Source organism: Indicator indicator, chromosome 14, assembly GCF_027791375.1.
Source record: "Indicator indicator isolate 239-I01 chromosome 14, UM_Iind_1.1, whole genome shotgun sequence".
In the NCBI taxonomy this organism is placed as follows: domain Eukaryota; kingdom Metazoa; phylum Chordata; class Aves; order Piciformes; family Indicatoridae; genus Indicator; species Indicator indicator.
The window spans coordinates 13,851,181-13,873,902 of NC_072023.1; the positions used below are offsets into that span (position 1 = coordinate 13,851,181).

The 22,722-nt window shown below is 44.1% G+C and overlaps 1 protein-coding gene across 1 annotated transcript in view; it reads left to right on the top strand.

The window, feature by feature from the left end:
- HIPK2 (homeodomain interacting protein kinase 2) overlaps window positions 1-22,722 on the top strand; it is a 127,271-nt gene that overhangs the window by 84,609 nt on the left and 19,940 nt on the right. The window contains exons 3-9 of the mRNA XM_054386960.1: window positions 9,249-9,372; window positions 11,171-11,290; window positions 11,999-12,085; window positions 13,120-13,304; window positions 16,974-17,136; window positions 19,640-19,859; window positions 21,354-21,475. Of these exons, the coding sequence (XP_054242935.1) occupies window positions 9,249-9,372; window positions 11,171-11,290; window positions 11,999-12,085; window positions 13,120-13,304; window positions 16,974-17,136; window positions 19,640-19,859; window positions 21,354-21,475 (1,021 nt within the window). The remainder of the gene's footprint in view (window positions 1-9,248; window positions 9,373-11,170; window positions 11,291-11,998; window positions 12,086-13,119; window positions 13,305-16,973; window positions 17,137-19,639; window positions 19,860-21,353; window positions 21,476-22,722) is intronic.

A 22,722-nucleotide genomic window follows, 5' to 3' on the forward strand; every position in this document is an offset into this window, starting at 1 on the left:
CCTGTCGGCACCAAGAAAATCGTATTGATTGAAGAGATTGTGTTTTATTTCTTGGGTCTGTTAATCGAAAGGGTGAGTTCTCCTTTAATATCTTCGAGCCATGAGCCTGGTTCTACTGTACCTTGCCCAAAAAAAAAAAGCTTTTATTTTCAAGGCACAGGGAAAATGATGTTTATAAAATATAAACTACAGGAATCATCATTCCCCTCTGGCTTTAGGAAGAGGAGAGCAGCTGGTAGAAAGTGGATGAGAAAGGCTTTATCTGCTATATTTTGGTTACTGCACTTTGAGTGATGGGTTTAATAATTGATAGAGCAATTTAGCAATGATCCAGAATCCTGAAAGAAGCCTACGCTCCCCTCCCTCGCCCTCTCTCTCTCCCTCTCCCTCCCTTCCTCCCTCCGAGACTGACAGGCTGCTCTCAGTGTTTTTGTCTGCAAAATTTCATCCCTTGGTTTCTGTAAACAGCCTGACATGAGAGAGAGGAAAAAAGGCAACTGTTCCTAAATCTTTTGTCTTGTTTCCACAAACAGCTGTGCTGCCTTCTCCACCTTGAGGCTTCAGTCATAAGGCTCATAAGCTCTTGCTACAGAGAGCAGAAGGTTTTCTTTCAGACCCTGACCTAAACGAGAAGTATATATTCGGTGTATATAGGAGTGGTGCAGAGCTTCCCTGCAGGGATCCCTCCTTCCCCATTAAAACCCAGCCTTTGTTTATGGCTGAATCCAGCTTTGTTCACCCTAAGAAGGGTGCATAGCAATAGCAAGTGGTTGGGGTATGTTAGTGCAATTTACTTGAAACACTTGTAGGATAAATCTATGGAAACTTCTTTTCCTGAGAGCCTTGTGTGGATGGCAGCAATGAGCATTGGGATCCCACTGGGGTGCCTGGTATGTGAGCATCTGTGGCAACCAGTTTTTAATGATGGGTGCACACTCTCTCTGCTTGTCCAGCTTGCCCTTTGCAGCAGCACAGGGTTATGTTCGCAGGTGCATGGCGCAGGTGCAGCAGCACCATGGGAGTAGGGAGTTGCAGCACTTCCGTGCAGGATGTCCACCTCTTTCTTCATCCGCAATAAATGCAGGAAGAGAGCAGAAAAGATGAGATAAAGGATAGGTAGTAAGCAGGAGAGAAAAAAAGAGAAGTATTTTCATAGTGAATACATGTTGAGGATGAAGCAGCATGACGATAAGGAAGAGTTTGCAGCCTGGAAGAAAGCTGGCTATGGGCAAAAGTGAGATGTATAAAGTTATTTTTTTCTACACATACTACATATTACAGTGACAACTTTAATTAAGCATAACATAAAGTCAGCTATGCACAGCTGTATTATTTCTTAAAATTAGAGAGGGTGAGATCCTTTGGGGCACAGCGAAGTTTACGGATGCTCAACATGGGAGGTGTGTAAGATAAACTGGCTGAATGCTTGCCAGGAGTGACAGAGGCATGGAATGGCCCAATATCAGGGCAGGAAGGGAGGAGGTGACTTCCTGGTATCTGGGCTAACCCTGTCAGTCTCTGACACCATCCTCTGGAGTATTTTCTCCCTTCCCAGTTGGCACCTTGGTGGAACATGAGCAGTGTCAAGGGGCAGGTAGTTTAGTCTGCTTCTATGATTTATTTGCTATTAAATACCCTTAGTAATGATAGGCTCCCGAGGCTTGTTCAGTAATTATGCCAATCAAGTTCAGAAGTAATTCTTGTGTAACTTGCTCTCTGTTTTGATGTGGCAGAAAGAGATTGTGTATACAGTTGCTAAAAACACCCTAGGACCCGCACCTATACCCCCAAAACACTCCCAGTTACTTACTGTTTTGCCTACATGCAGGGGGTGACCTTTCTATTGACAAATGTGTAGTTACTGTACCGTATCGTTAAGAGTAATTTAGGTGGGAGTTCAGACACGTTCATTTAGCTCAGCCTGCAGGTCAAGGCCACCATGAGATCAAGCCTCTTGGAGGAGCCTGTGCGGGTGGTTCATTTATTGGCACAGTGGAGGTGTTTCCCTCATCACCAGTGGGAACCATCTTTTTTTCAGTTTAGTTATTATCTCGACCTCCTGCTGCCCGTTTGAGTGAAGAGCCTGGCATGATCTCCTCCATGTGGCAGAGGAGAAGGGGACAGGCTGCTGTCAGGTCCCCTGTGGCTGTCTTTCCCCACAGAGAGGTTGCTCCAGTTCACCCATGCACTGTGGTCCCCAGGTTGAACATGGCATCCAGATGTGGTCTCACAACAGAGCCCCCAAGGCAGGACTCTCCATTTGTCCTGGCTGCATTTCACAAGGTCTTCATTGGCCTATGCCTCCTGCCTGTCCAAGGCCCTCTGGGTGATGACCTCACCTTCAAGCACATCACTAGGTCTTTGCAGTTTGACATCACCCATAAACTGGATGAGAGTGCATTCTGTCTCTTTCCCTGGGTGATAAAGATGTTAAAAAAGATCAGTCTCAGGACGAACCCTTGCAGTACCTCACTGTTACCAGCCTCCAGTTTATATTTATGTCCTGTAACATAAACCGTCACCAAAGGCTGAGTGGATCCAGCTTCCAGTCCTCTGAGCTGATACAGATATTTTTTGATGTGTTACAAACTAATCTTGAGGGATGGGCAAGGGCAATGTGATCAATGGAGTGCTGAAGCTACCCTCTAGCGGTTGTTGTGCTGGTGGTCTGTCAGCATGGGAAATGGCTCTGTCTACAGCCCCAGTCCTTCCCAGAAACCAGGTGTAGCTGGTTTTGACCTGTGAAACAGGGTACATGTTGGCAGTTTTTTTACAAGCACCATCCCTCCTTACAACTCAAACCAAAACCAGCTTTGTGGGCAAACATCATACTCTGATAAACTGGGTGATGTTCCTTCATGGTCCTTTCCCTCCCTCTGTGTTGACTAAACTCTGCAGGGTTTGAACTTTATGCCAGAATCTAAAAGGCAACATGTGCCTGTGTGTTCTGGGAGGAGTCCTGACTCCCAGGGCTATCCCTCATTGCCATTCTGCTGGGTCGGTGCTTCGCAGCATGGTCCAGAGATGGCGGCAGTCCTTGAGGCCCTAGTGAGGGGTCTGCAGAACACGGTTCTCCCTAGCTGGGAGCAGCACAGCTGGGGTCTGCAGTTGCTGTATTGCCTGCTGCATGTGCTGGAGAGTGAGCAAGCGAGCAGGAGCTGTTGGTGCTCGTAGGTGTCAAGCTCTGGCCCTGATGCCTAGCTTTTTCACAGGCAGGAAGCCTGCAGCTGCCCAGCCCCAGCACAGAGGAAGGTGTAAGGTCTGACCTGGAGGTCATCCATGTTAGATGTCTGCATCCCTTCCAGGTGTCTGTGTACGTGGAGAGGTGGTGGGGCAAGGCAAATGGCAACTGCTAGACTGTAAGTCTGTCTCCTTTTACAGTGCTGATCTTAAGAAGTGATTTGGGGTCTGAGAGGTACAGAGGGACAAAAAAAAAAAAAAAAGTACTGTATGGTCTCCATCTCACTAAGAGCTAAGGGTACTCTACATATGCAGTATATGGCAAAAAAAAAAAAAAAGTGAATACTTCCACAAAACAGAAAAGGATCAAGTGACCAGGTATGAGAAAGATGCCAAAGTAAGGTTTCAACTGAGAGAAGGATGGAACCCCATCACTTAAATGAAAACCCCTTTGTAAGACATGTGAAGGATGCTTTTCCTCCTTCTCACAGGAGGTATCTTGGTGCATGGGAGAGCACAAGCACTGAGAGGGGGCAAGCCCTGGGATTTGGCTCTTGCCTCTCTGCCTCTGCCCAGGACTTTCTGGATATAAATGTGAAAGCTGCTGCTTTCTGAAGTTCAGGCTTTGGCAGGTGAGGCTAGCAGGTAGAAGACAGGAGGCCTGTATATTGACTTGATAGCATCGTTGTAGGTCTGTCTGCACTGTCTGCAGCTGCCCACAAACAACTTCTGGAAGCGTCACCCTGAAGGCAAGAGGCAGGCATGCTGTCTGCTCAAGGTGCCAGCAAGTATCATGTTTTGAGTTACATTTTTGTCTGATATGTATACTTGTCTATGAAGGACTCTGCTGAGACAATCATGTTCAGCCAGGAGACCCTACCAGAGGTGCTAAATTATCCCCAAGGAGGACAGTTTGCAGGGGAGCTTTAAAATTCAGAAAGAGTCCAGTTCTATGGATCCAAGTCTGTGAAAATGAATTTTTTTGGTCCTGTGATGTGTGGGTGAAAAGCCAGTGAGCTAGAGTGGTAATTAATTTTCCTGACAGAAACACCAGACAATGAAATTACCCTGCTACAAAGCAGAGGTGCTAAAGTAAATACTCTTCCAACAGCAGGTCTGAAAGCAGGATGGGGTCATATGTGAGCTGCAAGCAAACGATGAGGTGGCACTGCTGCCTCTGTGGACCCTTGTGCCCTGGGTCCCTGGCACCCAGCACTGGCACCTGTGGCATACATGGGCATGTTTAAGCTGGGCTCCAAGGTGATGGTGTTCTTGCTGAACCCAGCACTGAGCTGAGGAGCTGGCCACCCATTGCTGGCCAGGGGATTAATTTTGGTTGGGAAAGGTGGGGAAAACAGGAGAAGTGGGGATGAGATGCTTGCTTCTCTCCTGGAGATACAAGCTCTTGGCAGGGTCTTCAGACTCTCCCAGGTTGATGGCAAGTAGTTTCTAAATCTTTGGTCTATGCTGTAGAGCAGATTATGCTTGCACATACAGAAGGGGGATGCCTTTGTTGGGACATAGCAAAGGCAGCTTGTGGGAGGATGGGAGAGTGAAGTTTTCTGTTTTCCCTCCATGTGCCTTATATGGGAGGCTAGAATTACTGTACCAAGGGTGTTGTGGATGCACAACCAAAGAACTGGCAGAGAGTGGTAAATAGGAGTGTTTCTGCTCTTACTGAGGTATCTGGTAGAGGCTGCTTTTGCGTGCTTTCAAAGAAAACCACTACCACAGTCAAAAAGGTATTGGTAAGTCTGTGTTAAAACAAACAGTGCTATCAGTACAGAAGGCACTTCCCTGTGCAGCCATGGAGAGATCTGCTGAAGACCTCAGTGCTGTTCCAGGAGGACCTGCTGCCATGTGAATCATACTTCTAATTTATAATTGCAGTACTCTCATGTGCACACTTTAATAGGGCGTTTTCCCTTGGTCCCCTGTTACCAGCTGCAGAATGGAGATCCCACATAAGAACTGGCTAAGACATAGAAATGTGTTCTTTCCCTTTGGAAAAGAGCATTACACCATTCTTATTGCTGAGCTAAATCTGAGTGCTTTTAGGAATAAAGGAATCAGTTGTGGAGTGGACTCTGTGCACGTTTTAGGACCAGAGTTATTTAATGTATTAAGTATCTGTAAAAAGTGGTAGGCGAGCAGTGAAGTGCTTAAGTATGCAGATATCATAGACTTGCTTATATTAGGCTGCAGGAAAGAGTGAGGAAGATTTAAGGGACTTGTTCTAGATTACAGACAACATTGTGCCAGATCAGTGCAGTACCGAAAGGCAGTAAACATTGGAAGGGGGAAACTGAACTATTCCTACATAATTCTGTGTCCTAAATTAACTGCAGCTCCTCTGGAGAAAGGACTGTGTGTCTCAGAGGATCTCCCCAGATAAAACATCTGCTGAAATGCTTCGTGTCACTCCGAAAGCAAACAAAATATTAGGCTCAGGGAAGACTAGAACGTGAAAGCATTCTGCAAATAGTATAAAATAAGTCTGGGGAGTATCCTCATGCTTAACTGTTTCTAGGTCAGTTCAGCCTGTCTCCAAGCTGCCTTGTCGGGGAGACAAGAGGAGTTGTAGGGCCAGGTGGTAGAACTGTATAGAAAGGTCCATGGGACAGAACACTGAGAGGCAGAAGCTGCTGCAAACAAGGGAGAACAGGGCAGAGATACAAAAATAACTTGAGCTAGAAGAAAGGTGATTCAAGCACTTCAATTTTCACCTTTAGGCAAATCCATGTGAACATGAAGTGAGAAGTGACAAATTTAAACCTGATGAAGGAAAAATCAGACTTTATAAACGACTGAGTTAAAATGCTCTTGAAAGCAGAAGGTTGCCTCTGGAATTCCATGCCCCAGTGTACGACCGAAGTCAAGATCTCACCTTGTCTTTAAAAATCAACATTTATGTTAAGAAAGTGAGGAGTTCCACATGTTAGATATAGGTCTATGTGCAGAAGAATCTGTGCATCCATGACTGAGTATACAGAACAATTTCCACCCAATAGAGGTATTTTATCAGTGGACAAGTTGTTTCATTATAGAACTTGTAACATCCTCCACCAAAATGCTTGGCATTGGCCACTCGCAGTGCCAGCAGGCAAGCAGACTACTGTTCCTTCTAGGGTGACTCCAACTCTTGCTCACAGCAAATGGGAAGTGTCTGATAACTGAAAATCTGGAAGCCTGTGTGGTGTCCAATACCTGTTCTTGTGATGTCTTAATACCTGATTAATGAAGTTAAGAAGTTCTTTTTGTCTTAGGGCCGCTCTTTCTCCATGGAAAAAATGCAATCATGATGGAGAAAGACACAGCAAATTTTGTCTGTGCTGTACGTAGGGCACCATATCGCTTCTCTCACAGGGGTTCTCATCACTGTTCCAGGATTATCATTTCTTTGGGGCTGAGGAGGTGAAGATTGCAACTAAGGTTTAGACTTGATTGAGTAAAGCAAATAACAGCTATCAAGAAAGTAAAATAAAACCATCTCATCACCTCCCCTCCCTACAACATTAAGTCTGGTTTGATGTAATGAACAGCGTTCCACTTAGTTGCCTTTTATATGTTTAAATGGTATGATCACTGGGTTTGTGTTTTTCTTACCAACAGTTGAGATGCAAAACTTCTTTTGTGTATAAAAAAAGGAAATTCTGTCCTAATTGCTGCCCTCCAGAAGCTGGGGCTGTAAGGAAACCCACTGGACAGCCAGAGGCAAATGAGAAAAAAATATTAGGAACCTCATGTTCTAGGTCATCCCTTCTTGCAGGGATCTGGAGGTTTTGGCAGCATAAGTGTGGGAAGAGAGGAGAGGAGGTGTATACTGCATATGACAGCAGTACAAGTGATTTTTATGAATAGGGAGATATCTACACAAAATCACATTTGGAATATCCCACCAATAGTCCAACCCTCTGCTCCCTCCACTTGAGTTGATGGGAGGGATTTGAAGCTCAGGCAATACACGACTGAGCTCTCATTAGTGACCAGGGACATTTTGTTCACTATGTGGAAGGCAGACAGGGAGAGGCAGATGGCTTTGAATGCAGGATTTACATAGTAATGAGATTCAGGTCACTATAGCTGTCTTTTTCTCTCTGCATTTTATCTAGGTGTCGAGTAGTGTGCAGGGATGATGAAATGAGGAGGAAAGGAGGAAAATTAACCCCTTGTTCCTAAGGAGAGATGAATGCTAGAATAAAAAGTTTGTCATCCTGGGCTAAGGAGCACTGGGATATGAGAACATCAAGCACAGATGAAGTTAGAAGGGCTAAAAGTAGCTGCTTTTTAAGTTTCTGGTATGTTTTCTGTGGGAATGACAGAAAGCCTCTAAAGCTTTAAAACGCAGCATTTCCCATAATTTTTACATTCTCTGTTGTTGTTTTGACAACAGATAGTTTTGGGTTTTTAGCATTACTAGTCAACCCAAAATTGGAGAAGTTTGTGGACTGAAAATGGATTCTTGCTACAGGCCCTTTGCTCACTTCTTTGGGAAAAAGTTACCCATTTATCGTAGTTACTTAGCTAAAGACTTGTCTTCACATGACTATGTTATAATGTGATTAAAACATAATATTTTCCACTGCAACTGGTAATCCTTAGAGTGATCTCACTAGCGTCAGATCTTACCCTGATAAGAGATGAGAAACTGGGAACCACGGGTCCTATTTCCAGCTCTGAATGGTTGATTTTCTCAATAGTCAACCCCAGGCATTCCTAAAATATGCATCAGGGCCCAGGAAATCTCATGGCTATTTTAAAATGATAGAAATTTTAAAGCAGTGTGTGTATGTTTCTTTCTTTTATCTGCTTTCTGTGTAAAATAGGAACTATGGCACTTAACTGCACATGGAAGTCTGGGCTGAGGTAGGGAAAGGAAGAAAGGTGTTTGGTTGCGGAGGTCAGGTTTGTGTAAGGTGTTCAGTATTTGTAACACACTCTTGATTCTTCCACGCTGGAAATGGAAAGTATTTGGGGTGCTATGAAGAGGATTCATCTTGTCTCACCTTGGCCTCTGGAGTTTAGGGAACTTATCTAGTCTTAGTGAAGAAAGATTAAAACCATCCCAAGACAGTGGAACAAATGCCCCTTGAGGTGATAGAAGGGGAAGGAGAAGGTGGGGTGTGTATTTCACTCCATTGACTGCTCTGTCCGCACAGTACCTGGCCAGGATTTGATGCCAGCTTCAACCTGTCTGAAACCTGAAGTGACCCTTACTGTAAGGTTCTGTGGAAGTCTGAGCCAAGACTGGTCTTGCTTATTTGAGTGTCTCTCTTGCACCAGGGATCCTTCTAGGGAGCTTTTACCATGTCCTCTCCTTCCTTAGTGTGGGCTGACACTGCAATTTACTGAGCAGAGATGCCTCAGTGGGCATCTCCTGAAGCTGACAGTAAACACATAGCAGGAGTGCCACTGCATTTGGTTGTTCAGGCTGGAAGAGAAGAGGAAATTCTAAAGGGTGCCTGGGACAGACTAGGAAGTAAAGGCTTCTGAGCTACTTCCTCTTGAGGAAAAGGCTTAGGTCTAATAGATCTAATTATGTTATTTCTCTGTTTTATGGTTACATCTATTTGTTTTAAAAGTCAGTAATCCTTTTATACCAGTCCTGTAATGATTATTTAATGTGTGGCCTGCCGAGCTGTGTGAACAGAGGATGCTTCACCACAGGGAGCCCTCATAGTTCCCTCCACAGGACGGTGTGCTGGGCACAAGAACATTGAGAGAGGGCCTTAACTGAGTGGTCTTGAATGCACAGCATTACTTTTGTGCTTCATTTTCCCACCTGCCAAATGAAAATAATGGTAGTTCTCTCCTTTGCAAACTGCTCTGAAATGTAGGGCTGTCTCTTGGCTAAATTCTGCCCAAAGACTCTTCTGCAAGGATGAACATTGACCGAGTCATTCTCTATTACCAGATGCCTTGCCAGTGCCAGTGAGGCCTCAGCTCCACAGGAGTGATGATACTTACTGGTAGCAAACAGCTTTGTGTCATGATCTGTGTGGGCCACCCTGTGCCGGCTGCATAGATCCGCTCCCATTGCTGATGTTTTCTAACCTCTCCCTTCGCAGAGCCCCTGAAATCATCCTCGGTTTACCATTTTGTGAAGCAATCGATATGTGGTCATTGGGATGTGTCATTGCAGAGCTGTTCTTGGGCTGGCCATTGTACCCAGGAGCTTCAGAGTATGATCAGGTGGGTATGGATACTGTCCTGGGTGCTGGTAGGTGCACAGATATTTTTCCCTTTTCTCTGTTTTGCTAATGAGGGGTATGTGTTTCTTACCCTTCCAAGTCAACTTTCTCATTATCCACCTGGGGTATTTATCCTAGGTAACCAGTGTGCTGTTTGGTACACTGGCTTTTAAAACCCGGCTGTCTAAGTGAAATCTCAATCAAGAGTCAACACTGGAGAGCTCTGTACTTGTCTCTCAGAGCAGGCACCCTTTCTCTGCTGCAACAGCAGGTATCAAATAAAGGTTTATTTGTTAGAAGAAACTGCACCATTTCTACTACGTTTCATAATCCTTTTTAAGAGGATGTGTATTAAAAGCAATGACAAGAAGAACGTTCACAGTGGTGTAGGTTTCCAGTTAATACAACTGTCATGCTTCTCTCCCTATAGGCTTTTACACTCTTTTTGTAGTCCTAAAACTGATAGCACAGGGGCTGCTCGAGCCAGAGCTGCAGAACACTTTCAAATCCTGTAGTCTTCTTTGGGGTGATCTTAGCTTTCTCCACATATGGCTTGAAAAAAGGTATCTTTTTCCTGATTTATAAAATAAAATTAAAAAAAAAAGATAAAAGTAATAAACAAGTTTTTCATATACACATATAGCACAGAGCTTCCACCAATGAATAATGGTCAGGGCTTCTGGGGAGCTAGGAAAGTCACAGGCACTGATACTGGCCCCTTACTGCAGCATGAGTCTCCCTGCAGCACTGGTGCTAGGCTGCAGGAGGGATCCTGGTGCTTCTCAAGTGCATGGCCTCTGATAGATGTAAGGAGCTACGGAACCAAGCAAAGCACACTCAGTGAAGTGGCTTCTGAGTGCTTGGAAGTCTCTGAAACCGTGGCTGCTTTTTATGCCTTTATTTATTTAATTGTTTTTACCTTTCTCTGTCTCTTCTCTCCAAAACACTTTCTATTCTTCTAGAGTAGATGACTATTTTTAATAGTTTTGCAGAGTTTACAGCAATTATGCAGAAACATTTGGGAGTCAGGAGATGCCAAAGTTAAGGCTTTGAGTGGCTCCTCAGGCATGCGTGAGATCCGTCTCTAACTGTGCAGTCACAAAACCTTTGTCCCCTGACTAAATAAGTTAAAGGCAGAGATCCTGGAAGCACACGTGTAGTATCTCTTAGCTCTGTGAGTGCCAGCGAGGTTATATTCATGAGAGTAACCCAAATAACAACTGAAGACATGTAAGCAATAGAGATGAAGTACCTCACATACCATGAGGATGTCAGTTAGTCTGAGTGTGTATTTCGTTGAAGTTCAAAGATGAGCTATGTCACTCCATAGCTCTGCATTTCCTATGTCAGACTGCTCCTAGGAGAGGCTGTGCTGTGTGCTCAGCTTGGGGTAAGAACAGCCAAAGCTTGTGCACAGATCCCAGATTGTTGAAATTACCTCCTGGAGAGGAAAGCATGACATAAAAAGGTGCAAAATGGTGAAACACCCGATTGAAATCTCTGTATGAGTCTTCTTTGACCTCTAAAACCTAGGGACTTTCCTTCCTTCCTTTATCCATAGGCTTTGTGGGAGTATATCATAATGGTGAGTTTGCAGTAATGTAGGTGATAAATGGAGAGATGCTGTGTGGGAGTTCTCTTTCCTCTCATTCCATGCACTGGGGTGTTTTTGGTGAAGTCTAACTACATGCTACATTTTCTCTTTCTTTGTTCTATTGTTTTAAATCCTTCTGCCCTCCTTCAAGAAAGACCTCCCAAGATCTTCATGGGATGAGCAGTGACCTCTCCTTTTCTTACAGATTCGCTATATTTCACAGACGCAGGGCTTGCCAGCAGAGTATTTGTTAAGTGCAGGGACAAAGACTACAAGGTTTTTCAACAGGGATACGGACTCACCATATCCTTTGTGGAGGCTGAAGGTAGGAAGATGTTCCTTTGTTTCTTTTACCTTGCAATTGTTCGTTGGAAGTGAGGAGACATTCAGATCACCTCAGAGCCTAGGTCTCTGATTTTTACAATGCAGCACAGACATTGGGGTGGGTATAGCCCAAGGTAAAACTGCCATCCCCAAAGTCTGCAGCCCTTAGCCCACCTGCTTGGCATTGCTTTGTGGGAAATTGAAGTCTGGAATTGATCTAGAAATCTTCCTCTTAAGTATCCAATGGATTGATCTCTAGTTTAAATGAAACATGCCCTGGGCAGACTTTGCTCTGTTATCTAACACCTTGGGGAGGGAAAAGAGAAAATAAAGTATTTCAATTTCAAATATCAAAACTGCTAGTAATGCAGGTGAGCCATGAGTCTCTTGTACCACCGTGTTTGGCTGCATTCAGTCCCCAAGGACAGAGGCCATTGTGCTTCTGGCTGTAAGGATGGGATGCTAAGCCTCATGATGGGGTGGGTGTAAGAGACCTTTGGTACTCACACCATCATTGGGAGTATCCTCTGAATGAAAAAGAAGAGATAAATCACCTTGTGACACAAAAGCTGCCATATAATCATAGTGGAGATAGTGCAAATGTTACCTGGTCAGGCAAGGGCAGGATAAGGTACAACTGGAAGTGGGACATAACCCACAGCTGATTGCAGGGCAGCTTTAGTCAATGCTTGTCTCCTGTTTTGAGCAGACACCGGATGATCATGAGGCAGAGACGGGGATTAAGTCGAAAGAAGCAAGGAAGTATATTTTCAACTGTTTGGATGATATGGCACAGGTAAGAGCATTGGTGAGCAACCAGCAAGACTACTTCACATGCTTTCATGCAGTGCTAACAAAGGGGAGCTATATGATTTCTCTGTGTACCCTGTGCCAGCAGCTGAGAAATATCAGAGTTAGGCCTTCCAAATCAGCTCATTGTGTGCTGCTTTGTAGGAAAACTGCACATGGGCTGAATGTGCTGTAGTAAAGCAGCCTTGGAAAATGGCTAAGTCACATCTCTGACTGTTAGAATTGTGTGTTCTCTCTTGCCTCTTAGTGCTTCTCCATGCACCAACTGGCAAGTCTCTAACTTTTCTGCCCTTTAGTATTTCCATTTGTAAAACGGTGACATTGGAAATAATCACCATGGACACAGGAGCATGTTATCTCTAAAATCTGACTGCCTTGGGAAATGGGGAGTACTACTTCAGTGTTGGTTCTGTGTAAGTGTGGAAGTTCTAGCATAACCACTCCTGTGACTGGAATTTGCACTAGCAAACAAAGAGAGCAGAACTGGCACAACACTAGCACAAAACTGGAGTCCATGCTGGCAGAGCCTGGACATTGTAGCATTTGCAAACAAATACACAGAAATGGAGGAATATATAAGTGGATGGATTAACATAAAGAATTTTGCTTTTATCCTGGCACCTGATACATGAATGGGAAGTTTCTCATAAACCTGCTGACAATTTTTATTTGTTTTATATATCTTTTTTGCTCACAGGACACATAGTTGAGTATCTGATAGCTCAGTCCTTATATAATAAATACGCTGATTATCAGAGCTTGTCTGCTACCACATGGAAGCTGTTCTTCTTCAGTGGAGGGTGACTAAGTGTTTCATTAGCCACTGACCCAAGTGAGCTGAACACTTAGCAGTCGGTCTAGAGATCTGACATGCGCAAGCCACCGCGAAGTCAGCTGTGTGGCTTCAGCAACTACCCCTTAAGACAGGGAGGCTTGCGTGTCATGTGCTTCAAGGAGGAGTAATCACAGTTTGTTGGACACCTAACCGTCTGCTCTTTTCCTTTGTCCTTTCTCCTTCAGGTGAACATGACAACAGATTTGGAAGGGAGTGATATGTTGGTAGAAAAGGCGGACCGGCGGGAGTTCATAGATCTGTTAAAGAAGATGTTGACGATAGATGCAGACAAGAGGATAACACCCATTGAAACTCTGAACCACCCTTTTGTCACCATGACACACTTGCTCGATTTCCCTCACAGCACACAGTATGTGGCTTTCATTTCCCTTGGGTTTTGATCTGAGTGGTGAAGAGAAGAGCTGGTTGTGGTGGAGACTGCACATATCTGAGGAACCTTAAGATGCTTAAGCCTTAAGTTTTAATCTTTCTTATTAAAATAAAAGAGGCTTGCCAAGTCTTAAGGTTGCAAGAATCGTGTTGTAGGTGCTTGGTATTTAAAATACTGCAGAGTGTGCTTCATTCATTATGTAAATATTCCATAATTACAGATGTTTGCATTGAAATGCAGAAGAATTATGCAATTAGTGCTGAAAGCATCAGTATATCTTAGAGTAATATAGTCCTGATTGTTACTGCAGTTATCAACTGTAGTTGCTTTGGGGAGCCAAAGCTTCTTCTCCCAGAACCTTCCCATCCTGCAGAGGTACACTTGGGGCTGTTAGCTTTTGAAGTGCAGAGGTTTTTCTGCATGAGGCTGGTTTGCAGCCACAGGCAGGAGGACAAGGAGTTCGTGTTTCAGCTATGTGACCTTAAACACCATGTTCTGACCTCAGCTGACACATTTGTGGAATGGAGATGGCCTGCACTGCCCAATGGAGAGGTGAAGTGTCATGCCTTCAAGCCTGACTCCCCCTTCTCCTAAGGCTGCACTATAGGGTGCAACAGCCTGAAATGTAGGACCTGTACCCAGCACCTTGCTCTTGTTTCCTGGGCATTTCACATAGCATCCAGGCAGGTGCAAGTAAAGGCAGACACAGAGTGGGAGTTTCCCAGAGCCTTTGGGACACCAAGCTTTGAACATCCTACTCTACATCACTTTGTGGTTCAGGGTCCTTTTACAGGCTGTTCCTTCACCTCACTGGGAGAACAGTTACCAGCACAGCACTGTACTTCATTGGGTGCCGTGAACATGAGTGTTTAAAGGTTGTGAGGAGCTCAGGTATGAAAACAAAGAGGAATGCTTAAAAATCCAGAGAGATGTTTGTATCAGTGCTGCAGAGCAACAGGTTACCATGTGACATCTCTCCTGCCCATATGTGTGCTCTTACCTGTGATATTTCTGGTTCATTTAAGGTAGTTTTCCCTCTGTAAAGGAGCTGTAGTTGCCTTTTTGTTACATTTATCATGAGATAAGAACAGCTGATTGGCAGAAGGTAGTGAGTGCATGATCTGAGTAAACCCAGACTTATCCTGCACAGAGATCTTTGAGCATCATTACCTGTAAGTAAATAGTGATACATGTAATGAAAATAATGGGAGATTGTTGCACTAAGAAGAGAGAGTGACTTCCATGTAAAAATGTTTATAATAAAAAAAGACAGTATTTTCTAACAGTGTTAGCATCCTGTACTAAACTTGTTTTATTTTCAACAGTCCTTCTTACTGTGCAACAGCAGATTGTGTTGGATAGGGGAGATTTCTGGCATCTGAAATGGCATGGCTATCAGAAACTTTCCTGCTAACAGAACAGACTATAACTGCATCTTCATTTTTGAAGCACTCACTTGTGGCTGCCCAGGCAAAGCCCCAGAAAGATACTGAAAATACCATTGAGACCAATAGCAGTGAGAATTTTACCCAAATAAAAAATTCAGCATCAGGTCTCTGAATACTAAATGCTGTGCCAGCCAGCTGCATAACCCCGCGCAGCCTCTCTGCATTGGAAGTGGTGATTGGTAAAGAGAGCAATAAGCTATAACCAGCATGGCAAGTTGATGGAAATTTTGTCTGTGATTTCCTGTGGTTTTGAGAATAGAAACTTCAAAGCTTTGAGAGATGCAGGGAGTTGTAATCTCTCTTGAAAGTAAATCAGGCAGCAGAGTGAGACTATATAGAAGATGTAGCTTCTGGAAGGAATCTCTGCTGTGGCAGGCTTCAGAGAGGTTGCAAGTTTGAGCAACCTGAGGGGGAATGTTCTACTTCTGATCAAACAGCAAAGCAAGGTTAGCCCCGTTTCACATGTTTAACTGCCTTGCTCTTAAATTGTTGAGCACTCCTCGGTCTTTGTTGGTTTTCTTTGTCCTTACCGCTTCCCCCCCCCCCCCCCTTATTTTTTAAAGTAGAGACAAAGAACATAGTGTTACATCAGTAGAGATTGTACCTTGTTAGAGAAATCCATTTGGTAACACACACAATTTACCGTTTAAAGAATATATACTCTTTCCAGTGGCTTCTGTTTTTTGGAGGGAGAATTATATTTATACTCGACTGGAAAAATGTGATTTGTATTTATTGGATAAGTGTTTGATTTTTCTGAGTGTTCTGCCACTTAGAGACACTTCATAGTTCTTTAAATGAATGCGCAGCTACACACAGTGTCCTGAGCCTGTCTTATCCATAGGCGTTTATGGCACGCATCCAGTTACCAAGATATTACCTGTAGGAGCAGCAAGATGCCCATGTGAGTAAGAGAAAAGACAAGGATAAAAAGATCTAGGTACTCTTCCTGACCAACCCTAGGGATCCTATGCTTTGTTTCTTTTGAAGGGACATTTTATTTCTTTAAAATTTCCCCTATGTCTAACAGGCAGGGATAATTACAATTAAGTATGATAATTACAAAAGAAATTATGGATACAGCTGATTTTTTTTTTTTTTTTTTACAGCTACAGCTGATTTTTCACTGCTGAGATTTTCTGGGTTTCTGGGTTGGGATGCTAGAACTAAAATGCCTTTATACTTCTTCGGGTTGTGCTTCAGACACTGAGATCACATTTGTATAACAATTATGGAAAGCATGTATTTTTTTTTTTTTAGACCTTGGAAAAACAAGATTTTATTAAAAATACAATTTGCACTAGATAGCTATGTTGTTACCTCCTAAACCTCTGTACTCTTTGCTATCCCAATTATGAAAATGAAATACTGACAGTTTCATGTAACTGGACACCTAGAGTGCTCTCACAATGCAGAGACTTCATCTCTTTTACTGAAGATAACAGAATATGATACTTCCAAGATTTCCATTGCTGTATCGCTAACATTTAAAGGCAGGTCTATGTAGAGGAAGAAGCTGCAATCTTTCCCTCCAGAGATCCAATTTGCAGTATGAGATAGCCCTAGAATCTGATTCCCTTGGGATGTTGATGAATCTGATTTGCAATATGAATTGTCCCACTGACTGCAAGAGGACACCCCAGGTGCAGAATTGCTTAGCCGTGCAGGTCCAGTTTTGACTGGACTCAGCTCTCGGGGAACTACTCTTTGAAAGAAACACATAACATTTCTCAGTAGTCTCAGTAACCAAGAACAGTGAAATTCTTTGCAAAAGACTTGTAAAACTATGTTTAGGCCTACACTGCAGCAGAAAGCATGAGCTGTCTTTTCCTCTCAGGTTCAATCATCAGAAAAAAAACCAAAGAGTATCTACCTTTCTTTCTTGCTCTCAGCCTTTTTCAGTCTTTGTAGTTCTTGCCCAGCCACTTAAAGAGCAACCTATTTGCTTGCTGAGACCCATGGGGGCACACGGGAGTCCCAGAGCAGCTGCTATCATCTTGACACCCATTTGGCCCTCTTCAGTAGTGGCTTAATATGACTCACTATGTAAGAGAGACCTGCATAAAATAGCAAAGGGCTTTAGGAACCTAGAAAGTGCTAAGCCTGGTATGGAGACCTAATGCAGGACCACTGTGAGGAATTGTTACCTGTGTTGGTTGGTTGATTTTCCGTCTCTTCCTTGTCCTCCCTTTCCTTACAGTGTCAAGTCCTGCTTCCAGAACATGGAGATTTGCAAGCGGCGGGTGAATATGTATGACACAGTGAACCAGAGCAAGACACCATTCATCACCCATGTAGCCCCCAGTACATCGACCAACTTGACCATGACTTTTAACAACCAGCTGAACACAGTCCATAACCAGGTACGGGCATCGATCAGAAACAGCCAGTACTTGAACATTTCTGTCAGTAGGGTCTAGAAGATGAAAAGCAGAGTAGCATGCCATTTAACATGCCTGCAAAAAGATGGCACCTTTTTAGTCTTCTTCCTCTGCTCTTCCTCATTCTCTTTTCTTCTTGCGAGCAGTAATCTTACAGCATTTTGTGTGACAGTGAAATGTTGCCCTCGTTGTTTATGCTGTTGTTGGGGGTGATAAATCCTGCTTACTTGGGAAGTTGCTATGGGGAAAAGCTCATTAGTCCCTTAATGCAGCAAGCAGGACTGCACTCCCTCGGTCAGGCAGGAGTGTTTGTGATCTTATAGCACTTCAAACTGTATTGAAGTAAAAAGAATTTAAATGCTTCTGTAACCAGACGAGGGGAAAGAAGAGTTTAGTGGTAATGTTTATTCTTGTCTCCCGTTGGTTTTACTCCAGGTGACACAGCTGACATGGGGACCCTGTGCTCATACCCCCACTCTAAATGTCTTGCACTCAGCAATGGTGGGCTCTGGCTTTGTAATTATGCTTTGGACCCTTGTATTAGTTTTACATGCCCCAGTGTTAGGGGGTGCTGGGTTGACAAATTTTATGTGACTGACAGGCTAAGTTGTTTACTGCAGTACTGTGTTACGACAGTGAAAGGAAACTCTCCAGGGACAGCACTCGAGGAGACTGAAGCTCAAGAAATAGCTACTGTCTCTTAAGCAGTAAGAGGAACAGGCTGCTCAAGAGTCACTCTAGAGATTGCAGGTGGTGTTGTGGAAATGGTGCTTGGAAAGCAAGAGAGCTAAAGGAGTTGATCTAGATGTACAGGGTGTTCCTGTGTCACTCAGAAAACCAGACTTCATGACTCAGTTCTTGATACATGTGATCACACAATGTCTTTTGGAACAATTCGTTAAGCAGATACAGACAGTGACAGGTCATGACTTGGTGTATTAGTTACAAAAACTGGTTCCCTTTTTTGGCTGTTTCTGAGATGCTGACTAAAGAAATGCATGCTGCATGCTCCCCTAGGCCCAGCTGCAGGGCAGAGACACCATCTGTACCACAACTGCTAGTAGGAAATGCAGACTTGCTTTTATTTCCTTGCAGCTCACTTGATGTTAAGATCAGTTGTTGGCTCGAGAGATCTGTGGTAGTCTCTATATTCTCATAAGGGGAGTGCATTGTGAGCAGAACCAGTATCTCCAGTGTTGCTAGAAGACGTGGTAGAAACATTTCCAGGAAGAGTGTTTTAATTTGAACAAGCTCTAAACTTTTCACTGTTCTCTTCAGCATACTATTCATCATAGCTGTCTGGTGCTCTGTGTCTCTGCAAAATATCTGGGGATTGCCTCCTTCCAGTTACGACTCCTGAGATTAGAAGCGTAGGAGCTGCTCTGTGTGTTACACATGGGAACTGATTACACATCTCTGCCTCTGCACAGAGAGAGGAGGAGGAAGAAATGTTTCACTGTTGCATTCTTGTGGCTGTGGCATGGGTACCCTACCTAGGCCCAGGGGCAACTTCAGCAGCAAAAAATGCGTAGCCTCCTGTGTCCTGCAGCCTTGATCAAAGCTTCATCCTGGGTTCATCCATTCACCATGTGAAAGTGTGCAATTTGCCTCCAGCAGTGATGCTGGTACATTTGGATGGAGGGCAAACGTGGGCTCTGGTCTAGTAGAGCCTACCTGCCTACACATGAATGCTAAAGACATTTTTAGAGAGCAGTGGCAGAGCTTTGTAGAGGTTGTTTGTCTGCAGCTATTACAGACTCTGTCCAAATAAAAAAACAAGTCACCCTCAAATTTCCAGATGTTTTACAGGACACTGGGCTGATTTTTGTGGCCTGGCAACATGCCCTGATGAAATTTTGCTCTAAGAGATTTTAAAATCAAGCTAACTAAAGTTTGGACTTTGAAAGTATTATCATTACCTCCTTCAAATTCAAAACTTAATTCAAGAGACATGAGCTGTCTTAGATGCAAGGTAGAGGAAAAGCTGGAATGAGTTTTCCATCTCACGATGAGTCTTCATAGAGCATGGAGGTGCTGAGTGTCTTGTACCTAAGAAATGTGAGCTGCTTCTAGAGCTATGTGCATGATGACAAAACTGTGTGGTTTGGGGATAATAGCTTTTTCTGAATCCATCTTCATCATGCTGCAAATCACAGCCAGTTGGGTGATAAAAAAGGCTACAGTTCAGCTTTGGAGAATGTGCTGTCTGAGCAGTACACAGCAGCGCCATGTGGCCAGATGTCCTGTGGCATGGTGCAGCTGTGTTTACTCGGGCTGATCGTGCTTCTTTCCCTGTTGCTGCCCTTGCCTCTCTGCTCCTCAGTGTCCTGTTCTACCCTTTTTTCAGTTTCAGTTTGCTGGTTTTTTTTCTTTATCTTGCAATATTTTACTTTTTTTTGTTTTCATTTTTGGGTTTTGCTTCTTCCAACGTACCCATCTCCCTCATTTTTTGTTTGTTTTTGTTTAATTCCCGTCATTCCTTTAGACCACCAACCTGGCTCCCACCTCCTCCAGTGCCACTATTTCCTTAGCCAACCCTGAGGTCTCCATACTAAATTACCAATCTGCACTCTACCAGCCCTCAGCGGCGTCCATGGCTGCGGTGGCCCAGCGGAGCATGCCCCTGCAGACAGGAACAGCGCAGATCTGTGCCCGGCCTGACCCCTTCCAGCAAGCTCTCATTGTCTGCCCACCAGGCTTCCAAGGTAAATAACAGCTTCACCTAGTCTTGGCCAGTTGCTTCTCCTTCACTACTGCTGTTTCACATAGCTTTTGTTGGGAACAAGCTTCCTTAGTGCAGATCATACAGTAGAAAAAGTGCTGGCCTAGTACAGCAGAGCAATGAAGTTGTTGCAGATGGAAATATTTGCAGCAGTGGAGGATCTTGCAGGCATCTCCAGCATCATGAGTTTGGAGTGTCTGGTCTGAAACAATAGGGCAGGAACTGAGAAGGGGGTCTGGGAGAGATTATGTGATATTTGTTGTGCCTAAACCAAGCCTGAGGCTCTTCTGTCTCACTTTGTTAAATATGAAAACTTTGCCCTACAACATCAGTTATAAATAAAGGGTTCATCGCTGCTCAGTGATTCAGTTGTTAAAAATGGGACTTAGGAGGTTAATGTAGCAGGGAGTGGTGGAGATGAGGGTTTGTCTCCATAGCAGATGCTTGTGACCATTTATCAGTACAATTCCAACAGCTTCAGACAGCACTGCCTATGTATTCTAGTGGCAGGAAACTGGAGTGATGATGAATTTTAGCCATTTCTCCTTCTCTTCAACTCAGGTGCTGTAGCAATTTGGAAAAAATAGCCAGGTACCAGTAGGAAGTGGTCTTAAGTAGATCTTAGTTCAGCTGGTGCTCTTCATCTCTACAAGCCTGTCTGTGCAGCAGTTATTAAATGTTATGCAAGATTATCAAAGCTCTTTTGAACTACAGGAGTTTAGCTAGACCTCTTCTACATAGGTTAAATGCATCTCAAGGGTTTGACTTCAGAAAGGTATTGCTAGAATATGTAAGCTAACATCTTCTGCTTGCTGTCTTGAAAAAGCTCTAAAGCAAAGGAGGTAACACAGGCTGTGCCATTCGCTAAGGTGGTGGACAGGGAAGCTTCCTCCATCTCTGTTAGGCTGATATGTGGCTGAGTCAGCAGTGATTGGAGTTTGGAATGTGCCAGCTTACATGGTCAAATCAGAGTCTTTTGAGTCCTGAAAAGTTGCACAAGAGAAAATCACCTATCCCCCTCAAGGCTGTCCCATCCCATTGTCCCACTTTGGTCTAAAGAGACCATTCTTACATAGTGATGGGTTTTGGGTGGCAAGGACAATTCTCTGTTGTCAAACCAGACAATATTGGGGAAGAGAGGCCATTATCACACCTCTCCTCCTTTACTTCCTGTATACACTGTATTGAGATGTTTCTCATGCGTTCAAGGTGCTCTAAAAATATGAACTTGATCTTGTAACATCTTTGAACATTTCTGCACCCTTATGCATGTGTCACATGTACAAACATTTGATGGACATCTTTGGCCTGGGGTAAAATACATGAGACTCTTTAGGAGCCTGATTTTTCAGAGGTACTGAATATTGCAGTGTTAGTGGACATCAGTGAGTGCCTTTAGGCACCTCTGAAAACCAGACCTCTGTTCCTAGCAATGCTGTTGATGGCTGATGCTGTACCTTTTGTGTTGGTGGAACAGGGTTACAAGCCTCCCCTTCGAAGCATGCTGGGTATTCAGTTCGGATGGAGAACGCCGTTCCCATTGTCACTCAGGCTCCTGGGGCTCAGCCTCTTCAGATCCAGCCAGGACTCCTCGCACAGGTAAGGAGCTCTGAAAACATCAAACCTAGCAGGTGTTTTTTGTGTTGTTTAGCTCTTGAAGGCTGAGAAGAATAACTTTCTCTGAGGGCCTTCTGTGGTGCAGTTTGGAGACTTGAGCAGCTATATAAGGCTCTCTAGCTCACTCAGAAATCTCAAAACCTTTCCTGATTCATTGTTCAGCTCAAAGGCTATGTCAGAGTTGCAAAAGTCTCTGGAAAGACCTTCTTTCCTTCTGCTTCTCCACTGGAATCAGTGGGAAGCCTCAGGGGAAGCTGTGTCTGGCCTCTGCTGAGAAGGAACTGGTAATACCCATCCTGCATCCTCCTGAATTCATGATCTCAGTGGTAGTTTGTGGCCAGGAGTTGTGCAGGTGAACTGCATGCTGATGATAAATATCTTTCATAAGTTTTCATGGTTTATGAGGTGCCCTCTGTTCTTAAGGCATGAGAAAGTTAGGGACCAGAGGCAAGGGCACCAAAGCCAAGGAACACTCCTTGTCAGCAGCACTTTCTGGCACGGCTGTCCAAAATGCATTCACAGAAAAAGCATGGTTCCAGGAAAAATTCAAATGGGAATGGGTACCACCAGTCACATGCACATCCTCATGGGGAGTCCCAGCTTCTGAAAGAGTAGGAGCAGTTCTTATGTTGGCTTCAGTGGATCTTCCCCTACTGGTTTACACATGGTGCCAAGTTACCTCTGCCAATATCAGACATGTTTCTGGCAGAAAAAAAGAACAAAACCCTAAGTGCCTACTTATGATTAAGTTGTGCAGCCTGGAACAGATGATCTACAAGTCAAAAATGTGTGCCTCTGACTCAGGAATGGTTGATCTGCCATGCCTTCATTAATGCCAGTGTGGTCATACACAGTGAGGTACCAGCAGACTTTGGGTTTGTGCTTGTGTGTTGTATTGCTGGGCTAAGGCTGTAGGTGCAGTTTCCTTTCTTTGCCAGCTGCCAGTTGCACTTATCAGGTGAAGATGGATTGAAACACAACTTGCAGCTTGAGTGATTTCCATTAGCTAATGTGCCCTGTGCCTTCCCAAGAGCAGAGTTTTTGTTAGAGGGCTGTCTGAAACACTGAACCTATCTCTGCTGCAGCCTGTTGTAACGACCAGCATTGGCCATTTCACCTGTTTGGTGGGAAAGGAGAGCCTAAGAGGCAGGAGAAACAGAAACAGTGGCAGGGTGAGATTGCAGGTACCCATTACTTGTGCAAGAAGTCAACCAAAGCAGTGGGTGAAG